The sequence below is a fragment of the Stenella coeruleoalba genome (assembly GCF_951394435.1).
Source record: "Stenella coeruleoalba genome assembly, chromosome: 9".
NCBI lineage: Eukaryota > Metazoa > Chordata > Mammalia > Artiodactyla > Delphinidae > Stenella > Stenella coeruleoalba.
Genome location: NC_137155.1, coordinates 87,446,813 through 87,462,138, shown reverse-complemented (window position 1 = coordinate 87,462,138; position 15,326 = coordinate 87,446,813). Strand labels below are relative to the sequence as shown.

Sequence of the window (15,326 nt, the reverse complement as noted above, 5' to 3'; positions counted from 1 at the left end):
AAAACTGGATATCGAGTTGCAAAAGAATGAAGTTGGACCCTTACCTAGCACCTTATACAAAAATTAACTCAAAATTGATCAAGGGCCTAAATGTAATACTTAAAACAATAAATATCTTAGAAGAAAACATAGAGCAAAAGCTTCATGACACTGGATTTGTCAATGATATATTGGATATGACACTAAAGGCAAAGGTTTAAAAAAGAAAAATAGACAAACTGAACTTAATGACAATTTAAAAATTTTGTGCATCGCAGACACTATTCAGAGAGTAAAAAGGCAAAATACAGAATGGGAGAAATATTTGCAAATCACATACCTGATAAGGGATTAATGTCCAGAATATATAAAGAACTCCTAAAACTCAACAACAACAATAAACAAACCAATTCAGAAATGGGCCAAGGACTTGAATAGACATTTCTCCAAAGAAAATATATGAATGGCCAATAGGCATATAAATAGATGCTCAATATCACTAACCATTAGGGCAATGCAAATCAAAGCCACAGTGAGATATCACCTCACACCTGTTAGAATGGCCATTATTTAAAAAAAAAAAAAAACCCAGAAAATAACAAGTGCTGTCAAGCATGTAGAAAAATCAGAGCCTGTGTGCACTGTTGATGGGAATGTAAAATGGTATAGCTGCTGTGAAAAACAGTATGGAGGTTCCTCAAAAAATTAAAAGTAGAATTACCATATGATCCAGCAATTTCATTTTAGGGTATATAACCAAGAGAATGAAAAGCAACGTCTTGAAGAGACATCTGTACAATCATGTACATAGCAGCATTATTCAATTCAATAGCTAAAATGTGAAAGCAACCCTGGTGTCCATTGATGGAAGAATGGATTAGCAAAATGTGGTATAGACGTACAATAGAATATTATTCAGCCTCATAAAGGAAAGAAATTCTGAAATATGCTACAACATGGATGAACCTTGAGGACATTATGCTAGATGAAATAAACCAATCACAAAAAGACAAATACTGTATGATTCTACTTACATGAGGTACTTAGTGTAGTCAAAATCATGAAGAAAGAAAGTATACAGTGGTTTCCAAGGGCCAGGGGGGCAGAGAATGGGGAGTTATTAATGGGTATAGAATTTCAGTTTTTGAAGATGACAGGAGTTATGGGATGGTGGTGATGGTTGTACAACAATGTGAATGTACTTAATACCACTGAAGTGTACACTTAAAAATGGCTAAGATGGTAAATGTTATGTGTATTTTTACTACAATAAAAGAATCAAACTCTATGTTTTTGAGGGGGCTACTGGAAAAGAGGGTATCTACCAGACTTACAGTTGTGAGAATGTGAGGCTGGAATTCCATTTCGCCAGCAAGAGAGGAGAGTTTGAGAATGGAACCAACCCAGAAGAGGCAGAAATGACATTAAAATGGGGAAAAAACTTCGAATCCTAGTGATATCCTTTGAGCCCCTTATTTAAGCCATGGCTAAAGCCAGTGTCATCCCTAGACTTTTTCCCTTACTAAGCCAACCAATTCCCCTTTCAGCTAAGCCTTTTTTTTTTTTTTAATTTGCGGTACGTGGGCCTCTCACTGTTGTGGCCTCTCCCGTTGCGGAGCACAGGCTCCGGATGTGCAGGCTCAGCAGCCATGGCTCACAGGCCCAGCCGCTCCGCGGCATGTGGGATCTTCCCGGACCGGGGCACAAACCCGTGTCCCCTGCATCGGCAGGTGGACTCTCAACCACTGCGCCACCAGGAGACCCCAGCTAAGCCATTTTTTTTGAAGAGTTTTTTGTTCCTTGCAATGGATGGAGTCCTGATACATACCTTCAGAACATGATTTAGTAGGAAGAGAAGAAAATAGTCCCCATGTCAGTAAGTGGAAGCTCCATCTTCAGTTGCTCAGGTCTAGAATTCTGGAGACCTCTAGCTCTCCTTTTTATTGTTCAAACTCACACCCAAGCCATCAGCAAATTCTCTAGACTCTGTCAGATATATCTAAAATCTGATCACTTCTCATCCTCTCTACGGCTACCACCTTGGTCCAGCCACCACTTTTTCTTGCCTGGATAACTGCAGTAGCCCCTTAAATGGTCTCCCCTTGTGGTTCATCATTCTACTCTCAAAACAACACCCAAAGTGACCTTGCTGACACTTAAAGCACATCATGTCACTCCTCTGACCAAAACTCTCCAGACTCACTTAGAGTAAAAAGTGAAGTCCTAAGCCAGGTTTTACATGATTTGTCCCCCTCAACTTCCAACACCTATCTCACTTTATCTCTTACCACTGTTCTCCTTTTTCAGTCTTCTCTACCCAAATTAGCCTCCTTGGTCTTCCTAGAAGATGACAGACATACTCCTTTCTCATGGCCTTTGCACTTCTAGTACCTACCCCGGGAATAGATCCCCCTGGATTGTTCCCAAATTTTTACCCTTCCTATTCCATTATGTTAGATTTGGATATATGACTTGATTTAGCCAGTGGAATGAGAAACAGGGACTTTAAACATACTTTCATGGTTTGGCGTGCCCTCCTGAACTCTTGTGATTTACCATGAGCAGAACGTACCCTAACTGGCTGCTGGTCTTGGGGTGGGGGGAGGAAGAAATGTAGAATAGATCTGAAACAACCCACAGTCTGGATATAAGTTCAACTGACCTCCTATTAGCCCAGTAGAGCCATAGATGATCCATGAACAGGAAAATAGGTATTTGCTATTATAAGCTACTGAGATTCTGAGAATTTTGTTTTAATGAATAAAATATGAATAGTGTTGAAACTGATACCTAGAAATAGAATGCTGTCCTAATAAAAACCTAAATTATGTGGCAGTCATTGGCTTTGTGACTGAATAACAACAGGTGGTTATAGGAACCTAGAAAAATAGTGACACAAGTTATGTAGAGGTGATACATTTAGTAAAACTATCTTCTGTGACAGTGTGAAAGACAGAAAATGTACATAACAGAACTGAGTCATTGGGCAAAGAGATTTTGAGGCAGGAAGTTTAGACTGTGAGTTGGTTGTTGCTAGCTTTATTTGATAAGGTGTGCTACAAGAAAGAAATCAGCTCAAAAAATGTGGATAAAAAACTGAATTGAGAGGGAAAACAGCCCCAAATTCTAGAATTTGTAGGTTGGCTTCAACATAGCCTTGAGGCAAATGTCAAATCAAAGTAATGGCTTTTACATCTGTGGTAGACAATCTCTAAGATGACCTCTGATGACCCCCATCTTTTAGTATTCATACCCTTCTGTAATCCTAGGTCACTGGGCTAAACCTAGTGACTGACTTCTACTGAATGGTATATGGCAAAAGTAATGGGATTCTGCTTCTGAGATTAGGCTACCTTCACTGCAGTCTTTTCAGAGACCTTAGATAAAGGAACCCAGATAAGCCACTCCTGGATTCCGGACCCACAGGAACTATGTGATAATAAACGTTTTTTGTTTAAAGCTGCTAAAATTTGGGGTAATTAGTTACTCAGCAATAGAAAATGAATACAACATCTGTCTTGGTCCATTCACCTGTTATAACAAAATACCTCCAACTGTGTGGCTAATAAATAAGGGACATATATTTCTCATAGTTCTGGAGGCTGGAAGGTTGAGATGAGGGTGCCAGTATGGTCAGATGAGAGCTTTCTTTTGGGTTGCAGCTGCTTGTTGTATCCTCACAAGGCAGAAGGGGCTAGGGATCTCTCTGGAGCCTCTTTTATAAGGCACTAATCCCATTCAGAGGGCTCTGCCCTCATGACATAATCACCTCCCAAAGGCCCCACCTTCTTGTACCATAATATGGGGCATTATAATTTCAACATATGACTTTGGGGGACAGAAATATCTAGACCATAGCATTCCACCCCTAATCCCCTCAGATTCATGTCATTCTCACATGCAAAATTCATTCATCCCATCCCAGCAACCCCTAACGTCTTAACTAATTCCAGCATCAACTCTAAACTCCAAAGTCTTATCTCAATAACATCTAAATCAGATATGGATGAGACTCAAAATATGATTCATCCTGAGGTAAATTTCCTGTCCAGTTGTGAACCCATGAAACCAATCAAGTTATGTGCTTCCAAAATACAACTGTGGGACAGGCATAGGCTAAGACATTCCCATTGCAAAAGGGAGAAAAAGGAAAGAAGGATGGGGAATGGGTCCCAAGCAAGCTCAAAACCTAGTAAAGCAGATTCAATGAGATCTTAATGGTCAAGAATAATCCTCTTGTCCCAGTGCTCTGCCTTCTGGACCCACTAGGGTGGCAACAGCACGCCAACAGCTTGGCAGGGTGCTACTCATGCCTGGCTCTCTGTCCGGACTCTGCCCACACCACAGTGCACAGCTCCAGGCGACTCACCTCCATGGCCTCTATTGGAAGCCGTCTGCCCTGTTAAAACCTAGTGTTAATGGCCCTGATGATCTCTTAGTCACCTTCAGGGCTTTTGAAAATTTGTCTTCATGACACAAACAGATGGAAAGATCAAGGCAATCTACAGATTCAATGCAATCCCTATCAAAATACCAATGGCATTTTTCACAGAACTAGAACAAATATTTTAAAAATTTATATGGAAACATGAAAAACCCAACAGCCAAAACAATCTTGAGAAAGAACAGAGCTGGAGGAATCACACTCCCTGACTTCAGACTATACTACAAAGCCACATTAATCAAAACAGTATGGTACTAGCACAAAAATAAACAAACATCAATGGAACAGAATAGAGAGCCCAGAAATAAACCCACACACTTATGCTCAATTAATCTATGACAAAGGAGGCAAGAATATACAATGGAGAAAAGAATCTCTTCACCAAGTGGGGGTGGGAAAACTGTACAGCTACATGTAAAAGAATGAAATTAGAACATTCACTAATACCATATACAAAAATAAAGTCAAAATGGATTAGAGACCTAAATGTAAGACTGGAAACCATAAAACTCGTAGAGGAAAACATAGGCAGAACACTGACATGAATTGTAGCAATATTTTTTTGGATCTATCTTTTAAAGCAAAGGAAATAAAAGCAAAAATAAACAAATGGGACCTATTTAAACTTAAAATCTTTTGCACAGCAAAGGAAACCATAAACGAAACAAAAAGCCTACTGAATGGGAGAAACTATTTGCAAATGATATGATTGATAAGGGGTTAACATCCAACATATATAAACCGCTCATATGACTCAACATCAAAAAAACAACCCAGGACTTCCCTGGTGGCCCAGTGGTTAAGACTCCACACTTCTACCACAGCGGGCACGGGCTTGATCCCTGGTCAGGGAACTAAGATCCCACATGCCACACAACCAAAAAAGAAAGAAAAAGAACAAACAAGCAAACAAAAATCCATACCACCCAATTAAAAAATGGGCAGAAGAACTAAAGAGACATTTTTCCAAAGAGAAAATGCAGATGGCCAACAGGTACATGAAAAGATGCTCAACACTGCTAATCATTAGGGAAATGCAAATCAAAACCACAATGAGATATCACCTCACACCTCTCAGAATGGCTATCATCAAAAAGAACACAAATAGGGCTTTCCTGGTGGCGCAGTGGTTGAGAGTCTGCCTGCTGATGCAGGGGACATGAGTTCGTACCCCAGTCTGGGAAGATCCCACATGCCGTGGAGCGGCTAGGCCCATGAGCCATGGCCGCTGAGCCTGCGCTCAGCAACGGGAGAGGCCACAACAGTGAGAGGCCTGCATACCACAAAAAAAAAAAAAAAAAAGGAACCCTCATACACTATTGATGAGAATGTAAATTGGTGGATCCACTATGGAAAACAGTATGGAGGTTTCTCAAAAACAGAACTACCATATGACCCAGCAATTCCACTCCTGGGTATATATCTGAAAAAAGCAAGACCCCTCATTTGAAAAGATACATCCATCCCAATGTTCACAGCAGCATTATTTACAATTGCCAAGATATGGAAGCAACCTAAGGAAGTGTCCGTTAACAGATGAATGGATAAAGATGACGTGTATGTAAGTGTGTGTGTGTGTGTGTGTGTGTACATACATACACACACACACACACACACACACACACACACACACACACACACACACACACTGGAATACTACTCAGCCAAAAAAAAGAATGAAATTTTGCCATTTGCAGCAACATGGATGGACTTGAGGGGTATTATGATAAGTGAAATAAGTCAGAAAAACAAATACTGAATGATATCACTTATATGTGAAATCTAAAAAATACAACAAACTAGTGAATATAACAAAAAAGCAGCAGACTCACAGGTATAGACAACTAGTGGTTACCAGAGGGAAGGGGGGAGGGGGGAGGGGCATTACAGGGGTGGGGAATTAAGAGGTACAAACTATTATGTATAAAATAAGCTACAAGGATAATTGTACAACATGGGGAATATAGCCAATATTTTATAATAACTATAAATGGAGTGTAACATTTAAAAATTGTGGCTCTCCCCTTCAGTTCAAACTGGCAGTTTTCCTGCTGGGGTGGCTGATTAGTTCCATGCTTCATACCCACACTCATCTCCTTATCAAATGGTTGGTTCTCCACACACTTAACTGTTCTATTCTGAACACACATTCTCATTCTTTGGATTATGGATGGGCTGAGAATTTTCCAGATTTCAATGTTCTGGGTCCTTTTTGCTTGACAATTCCTTCTTCAGTTCACTTATCTCTTCTTGCATTTAACTGTATGCAATCAGGAGGAACCAAGCCACTCCTTCAACACTTTGCTTAGATATCTCCTCAGCTAAATATACAATTTTATCACTCACAAGTTCTACCTTGCACAAAACACTAGAACACAAACACAGTTCAGCCAAGTTCTTTACCATTTTATAGCAAGGACTGCTTTTTGTCCATTGTCCAGTAACGTGTTCTTCATTTCTGAGACCTTATCTGTACATGATTACTTGTATTGTCTAAAAAGATGGACACTTACTCTCCCACTCTCTTCCTTTCTGAGCTTTCTCCACAATCACCTGCAGAAGTCCTTTCATGGCAATATCAGCATTTTCTAACAGGTACCAATAGAATACTGTCTAAGCTTGTCTTGGTCACCTCCTAACACCGTCACATTGGAGGTCAGGGTTGGGGCGGGGGCACAAACATTCAGTACTAATACCACCTGAACTCCCTAATCCTCCTGCTCTTATCTCCTCCTTGGGCACTTCTGATCATCTAACACATCAGATATTTTACTTACTAACTAGAATATAAGTTACAGAGGGAGGGATTTTTGTCTTGTTTTGTTCACTGCTCTATTCCCAAGCACATAGTTGGAGCTCAGTACATAGTTGTTAAATGAATGAATGAATGAATGAATGAATATAGGACGAGCAGTCAGGTGATGTATGTTATGCTACCAACTCTCATTAACAAGCGGTGTGGCTTTTGAAATGTAATTTAATCTCTCTGGATTTTAACTGTTCTCATCAATAAGCAAGAGTATTAAAAAGCCCTAAGGTTAGAAAATTCTATGATTTAAGGATATGGTACATAGTAAGAAAATAACAATTATGATATACAATAATTATACAACTGCAAACTTTTTTTTTGCCTGATTGTTAGTCATAATAAGAAGAGTACTTATTTGGTATATCCATATCATAGGCAGAAATTTTCAGTCGTACCTGAGAACTTAACTTGAGAAGCTCAGTCTGAGAGTCACTGGATTCTGAACTGTCAGAGCCATGGCTACTACAAAAAATAATAAATTATTTTAATTTACAGAATGTTTTGGTGGTATTTTAAGATTTCAACTGTTACTTTTACTTTATTATCTTATTGGAATGGTAGAAATAGTTCTAATTATAAGAAGAATGTTTACAAAGGTGGTATAGATGTTTGGTAGTTCTAGGCATTATAAGAGTGTTAGAAGAATGATGACTGAAACTGATTGGAACACGTCAAATATAAACAAATCTGAGTTCAAAATGATACTCTCTATCTGCAAACAATACAGGGGCACTAAAAGTCTGAAAATTTATAAATAAATTGGAAGAATCAAACATTTGTTCTGCTTTTCCTATAGGAACTGCACTAAAATTAGCACCTTCCTTCTTCCAATAACATTCCCTTGGCATTAAATTTTGCACTTATTATTCACTAACTTAGATTATTTATATGGCATCTCTATAAGTGTGTCAGTTCTCTGTGGGTAATGACAGCATTAAAAACAATTTGAATATGTCTTTCATATACAGTACGTAGTGGGTGCTCAATTAATATCATCTAAATAAATGAATAAATGAAGTCTTGATGGGGTCTGGCTAAAGTAATGTGCATGGGAAAAATTTTCCTCCACCTATAGCCAGGATTTTCAGTACAGACTGAAAATTACATACTCATATTATTATAAAGAGCATAGTATCAGTAGAACAGCACAGCAAATTACATTACTACCACCATCCTGACTTACCTAGACTCTAGATCCAATGTAATTTCTTTCAGAGAAGTATCTGAATCATCAAGGACTTCTTCCAAGTTTATATGTTTTTCCATTTCTTCTAATTCTTTCAGGCACTGATAATACTAGGGGAAAATGATAGATGAGTTAATTATAAAATAACTATTTCCTAATTAAACTGAATATTTATAGATACCTGGAACATCAAGTACAAAAAACACTGAACACTGTTAGGATATTAAAAGGAACAAACTGCTGTAGGCCCATAGGCAGGTTATGTTATCTGAGAGACTGGAGTCTGGGTCTGATGTATCATCAAATGGACTTTACTTACCTTGGTTCGGTCTGGATCACAGTAGTCCAAGAGAGAATCACAAAAATGATACCCCATCGACTCCAAGTCTTTTGTGTTGAAATGAATGCCTCTTTTATTACCTAAAACATCAATAAGTTTAGCCACCCTTGAAGGTGACTTAAACATATTTTCTTAGCAGGTAGGCCTAAGTTGCCCAACAAAGTGTAAACAAAACATCTGATATGATTCCGTATTCTGTCCTTTGGCTTTTCTACACTGGGACAGGTCATTTAACAGCTTATTGCTTTCCCTTGTTCCTTCTCCACCACCTGGACCAAAGGTGACTTAATACAGATTAGTCTGTGTTGCAAAGCAGAAGAAAATTCAGTAAGAAAGTTATAGAATACTTGGTTACCAGTTATAAGCACCCTAGTTATCACTTAGAGAAAAACCTGGGTAAATATTTTAATGTTTTCATCATCATTAATAGTGTTATAAGAATTTCAAGGTGCTTTAAAAACTAGCCAGAAGTTACAAGTGTGGATTTCCAGCACTTTCCTTTGAGTTGATACATTTTCTAATAATGTGACAATTACCTTAATATGGGGCATTCTAAGGATAATGTTAAATGTGACTGAAAGCTTTCTTAAATGGAACTAGGGTACACTTTTTAGTTCAAGGAACCAATTAAAATACAAATTGACAAAAAACAAAAACAAAGTCCAGTCTAAGTTTGCCTTAAAAATGGCAAATCTACTAAAGATATTTCTATTCTGATATTTTAATTATGAGCATTGCTTTTTCTTGAAATCATTAGTCATCTGTAGGAACCCCTTCTAAAACAAAAACAAAAACCCCAAACAAGCAATTAAAGATTAGTTCATGAAACAACCAATTAGGTATTCTATGTATGTGCTAAAACTTCCTTTTCTAAACAAAGGAAAATGATGATAGAGATATATAGTGGGAGTCTGTTTATTCATCCTATCTATAGAATTGATTAGATATCAGTATGTATCTAAGCAGGAAGAAAGTGCTCACGATCCAGTTGCCTACACTATTAATCTTACATTAAAAACGTCTCTTTGGTTTAAAGTTCTGACAGTCATGAATGAGGACACTTGGTCTTACCCAGAGTAGATTCACAAAAAGTGGCCTCCATGGTAAAGCTGTTCCTGATTCCCACTTTCCACGTTACCACCGTTCCTATTCCCTCTTTGCTCTTCTGAATATTAAACTTGCAAGCTGAGAATGAAAACTGAAAAGACGCAAATAAAAATGAGACCCATTGCTTTTCTAATCACAATGTCTTTCATAGGAAGTATGGTTGGAAATGAAAAAGTAGTTGTGCAAAAGCAATAATTCTCTCTAAAGCTTTGGGAGCTTTTATATCCTGACCAATGAAAATAACTCATTTTAAGGATGACATATTTACATTTCTGAGAATTATAGACTTAAATTCTGAAATAAATTTTATTTTTTATCTATATATAACATATGCATTCAAAACCAGCTGATGAATTCTTGATAGTGTTGACTTTAAAAGGCTATAGGAAGGAGCCTAAACATGTTTAGGAATGAAGATCAGTGTTGTAGATTTTCAGAATCGAATACGATGCTTTATTATCACATGAAAGATAATTTGAAAGTCGCCCTCAAGAACTGTTATAACATCAGTATCTACAATGAGTTTTTGTAATTTAATTACAATTAAAAAAATTTACTTTGTGTTCCATTCTGTGAATTTTAACACATGTATAGGTTTGTGTAAACACTACCACAAATCAGGATATAGGACAATTCCATCACCTCTTAAAAACTCCCTTGTGCCATCCCTTTGCAGTCACAAGTATTTCACTTATTTTGGAGTGATGGTAAATGATATTCTTTTAAATTTTGGTTTCCAGTTGTTCACTGTGAGTATATAGAACTGCAGTTGGTTTTTGTGGGTCGACCTTGTATCCTATGACACTGCTAAACTCAGTTATTAGTTCTAGGAGTTTTTGTGGATTGCATGGGTTTTCTATGAACACAATCACGCCTGCCTTTCCAATCTGTCTGCCTTTTATTTCTTTTTCTTCCCTTATTGCACTTGTTAGAACCTCCAGTATAAGGCTGAATTGAAGGGGTAAAAGTGGATATCCTTGCCTTGTTCCTGACCTCAGGAGGAAAACAATCAGTGTTTTATCATTAAGTATGGTGGTAGGATATTGGGCATTTTTTTTCATATCTCAAATTACTGGTCATTAAACATTTCACACAGTTGCTTTCTTATGGTCAATTGTATAAACCAATCAGAATAACTAAATAAAAAAGCAGTTTACTAACTAAAATTATCCATTTTGCTGTCTTGCATGGGCAACATGTAGTAAAGGAAAAGTCAAAATATTAAAGGTGCTTACTTTATCTGGACAATTTTTGCTCAGCCTAAGTTGCAAGATTCGTTGCTGTAAGTATAATGCTTTACATCTGTCACTATCATCACAGCCATACATGAAGATGTTCTCTTTCTTACTATGGCCATGAAGGTCACAATACAAAATAACCTCTCGTTTCTCCATCAATCTACAAAGAAGAAAAAGAACAAGTTACTACATTTTACCTCTGCATTTTTCTTCTATGGCTGTAATTATGGATTAACAAGTCTAATATCCAAATAAACAGAGTTTCTTATATCCTACTTTTCAGTTTCTTTTCTTACCTCTTATGATTATTAACATATAATTTTTTAAACACCTACAATAAGTTCCTATTAATTGTATATAAAATATGAATGTTTTAGCCTTCCAGTATGAGGACAAAATTTTTACCTTACTCCCAAGACTTTCTCCAAGAGGATCTCTCTGCTTTTTTGATTGTGTTTTTTGTTGTACACAGAAAACAGCTCACTCTTATCTTTGCCTTTTAGCTCTCACATAGATTCTTTCTGACTGAAGTATCTTCTTTCTTCATATTTGTAAATGCAAATACTACCCCTTATCCCTCAACACCAACCTCACGTCTCACTTCCTCTCTGACTAGTCAAGCCCACAGACTTTTCTTTTTTGAACTCCTGTAGCACTTAATGTTGGTACCATTTACTTGGCACTTGCCTAGGTAAGTTTTCATATTTTTGATATTTAATCAAACATGGATAGGGAATGCTTCAAAACATCTAAAACAGTGCTATGCACACAAGTACCAAAATATGTGTTAAAAATTGAGTGCCTGACGACTTAGTGCTGAAGCCAATTAATATTTAACCTTTGAGTAATGTGGTGAGTAAATATCATTTTGAGAAAAATAGTACCAAAGTTTGAATTGATTGTTTTTCTGGTAAATTTCTAATAAATAATTTAAAGAAATCATTTCTCAAGAGCACAATTCTTAGCCTGCATAATTTAGGCATTCAATGAATATTAAAGTAATAAAAAATAAGTCCCCCAAACTGGTTGATGAAAATAACTAGTAGAGAGGCTTTCAAAAGGTGAAAAAGTGGTGGTGTTAAAGTGGTAGGATTACCGACATTTTTGCCTTTATTTTCATATCATATTTCCAAACTTCATATAGCATTATTATATTACTTAAATAACTAAAATTACATATACTGCTTATATCTGGAAGAATAAATACCAAATGTTAATAATTTATAGTAACATGAAATGTAATACTTTTATAACAAAATATTAAATCCTAAAATCTAAATATTCAAAGTGTAGCTTCTATCCAAAACAATACTTCTTTAAACTATAGTGAAATCCCAAGTTGAAGTCTGTTACACGTATTAATTTATTGCCCTTTTTCATTTGATGACCAGTAAATTCTAACTGATAACATAAAATTGACATAAAGTCACCAAATGATCATTACAAGTTTTTAGGAAAAGGACTAGATTATAAAGTAAGACTATCAAGTTAGCTCCTTAAATAAGATATGCTGTACATTTTTAAACCATTTCCCCAGTTTTAATGAACATTTGGTTTCTTATAAGTGAGTCAAAAGAAACCTCTAAGTAATTAAATCCCAAAGAAATGTTACTACTTTTGAAGTCAAACAGCATAATAGGGTCTCTCATCTTAACACTAATTTAAATCACTTTAGAAACAGTTGGGATTTCTTTCTTAGCCAGTTAAGATATTCTAAGTACCTTACACTAAGTAGCCTATATTAAAAGCTACTCTCTGTTATCCTCAAATACTTTAAATATATTTAGTTTTAGACATACTTACAGCCTCTCACCTTTCCACACGTATGTGACTGACTTTTATTCCATTTATCTGCCTATGATTAATCAATTGCATTAAAGTAGTTCTCTTTCTTGGAAGTCTTTCTGAAACTTATTGAATAGATTCCTGCCTTAACCTTCTTATGAGGCAATTTAAGAAGAACAGAGACATATAAAATGTCTTCCACAGAGACAAGCCAAAGGGCCTTGGCCTGTAATCCATCTTGTGTTGGGCCAGGCACCCTTAATGTCAAAGAGCATTAAGTAGACATTATAAATACTCTAATGGGCATCCCATCAGCTCCCTTTCTATTAAAAAATAAACTTTAAATTTTGGAATAACTTTAGATTTACACAAAACTGGCAAAATAGTAGAGAGTTTCCATATATCTACCCCTCATCCAGTTTCCCCTAATGTTAACATATTACATAACCATGGCACATTGTCAAAAACTAAGGAACCAACGTTGGTACATCACTATTAAACTCCCAACCTTATTTGGATTTCACTAGTTTTCCCAATAATGTCCTTTTTCTGTCCCAGAATCCAATCTAGGATACCACATTGCATTTACTCAGCTCTCTCCATTGTGTGCCATCCCCAGGAAAATTAGTTATGGGTTCCTCTTTATGACTTAAATATTTCCCAAATAATTTCAGAGAATCCTGAAGTCCACATTTGTGAGGGGTATAAAACAAGAGTTTTTACTCATTTTTGTGGAGATCTGTGCTTCACTCCCCATGTGTCTATAAAGATAAAAGGATTAACATGAAAGTTGAGGCTGAACTAAGTAACTAGAGCCATGCTGGGTGCTCCTGAAGCCTGTCAGCTCCTCTGAGGGACTGGAGGTATCTTTGAGGTCCTCCTCCTTGAAACAGGGCTCGTATGCTTTTATTAGGGGCCCTGATGACAGAGCTGGATGAGGATATAAACACTCTCTATAATAGTACTTATTATTGTAACATTTGAACAATCCTAAATAGTTTACGAAGAGTTATTACATCTATATCTAATTCATTAACTTCTTTTTACATTTGCGGAAACACTGAATACATTTAGAGTTTCCAGTGTTCCAGTAATATTGGGCACTTTATTCTGGGCACTTTAGTAGTAATATTCTCATTTAATCCTCTTGTCTGTGAGGTAAGCGTTATTATTCCCACTTTATAGATGAGAAAACTGAGGTTTGGGTTTGTTTTTAAAATTGCTCAAAATCACACAGTTAGCAAATGATATAGCAGGGATTCCAATCTGATACGGTTTCACTCTAGTCTCCACATTCTTAACCAAAAAGGTTAAGAGGATTTGGGTGTTCTTTGACTCCAATAAATCTCTCTACTCTAGCAATGCCTATTCCTGATTGTTATTACTTGAATCTATTAAATAATTCACCCAGTAATTCAACAAAGCTTTAAATACTATGTGCATTTTACTGTTCTGATTCTTTAGAAAATTTAAAGCTGTTCATTTTTTTCCAGGGGCAAATAAGACTATTCATGAAAGTTTAAATAAGTATGTAACCTATCATCAAAAGACTCATCATAGAGCAATGTATGGTCAACATAGTGCCAGAAGGCTCTGTAGATGTAACTAATTTTCACATATAAGGGATTCAAGGATCCCAAAATAAACATCAGTGCTACCATTAACTTTAGGAAGAAACCAAATTTTAGGATAGGCAAATGTAACTGTACATTTTCACTAAGCCATTAAAATGTTCTAGAGTCTATTTCATTACTTAAAAGAAAGCTAGTGAACGTAGTGGCATAATGCCAGAAAGGTACAGAAGCAGAGTTGGGAAGAATAAGGAAAAAAATTAAGTAGCTATAGTTAAACTATCTTAAGAAAATCTAGAGTAAAATGAGTGGGATTGTGGGAGCAAAATTCTTACTACCAAGTTTACTAAATAAGCATAGGGTAATTTGATGCTTATTTTACCTACAGATCATGTTCCGGGTATACCGAACAGAAGGAAATGACTCCTTCAGGAGAGATGTATAGTTAAGGTTTAAATCCCATCCAGCTAAGGAACACCGATAATTTCCCACAATCACACCATCTGGATTCAGCATGAGTACCACCTTGAAGATGAAAGTGTCCCGGAGCAACTGTGTATCACTTGAGTCTCCTAAAATATAATCTAGGAAGCCCTTCATGATCCAAAAGCTGTGGTTTCTCCTGGATGTACCCCTGCAGTCAAAATCATGGCCTTTCGCTTTCTTGACTCACTGTTCTTCAAGGGGGTAGTAATCGTTAAAACATACACCATGGTCCTAGTAATTGTGTGGCACAAGACACGTATTTTACAAAGCTTTGACTGTACTGGGTCATTATTGATGCTAGAAAGGTATTCTTGCAGGTTTGTGTAAGTGTATGGATAGCAGGTATCTTTACTGTGTGGAAATTGAAATGTCCATGTAAGA

At 36.7% G+C, this 15,326-nt stretch overlaps 1 protein-coding gene across 1 annotated transcript in view; it reads right to left on the bottom strand.

Annotated features, from left to right (window-relative positions):
* Nucleotides 1-15,326, bottom strand: part of AGBL3 (AGBL carboxypeptidase 3) — a 95,736-nt gene that overhangs the window by 34,957 nt on the left and 45,453 nt on the right. Inside the window, 7 exon segments of the mRNA XM_079931956.1 lie at nt 7,628-7,694; nt 8,416-8,528; nt 8,738-8,838; nt 9,830-9,956; nt 11,101-11,263; nt 14,842-15,073; nt 15,076-15,326. Coding sequence (XP_079788082.1) covers nt 7,628-7,694; nt 8,416-8,528; nt 8,738-8,838; nt 9,830-9,956; nt 11,101-11,263; nt 14,842-15,073; nt 15,076-15,326 — 1,054 coding nt within the window.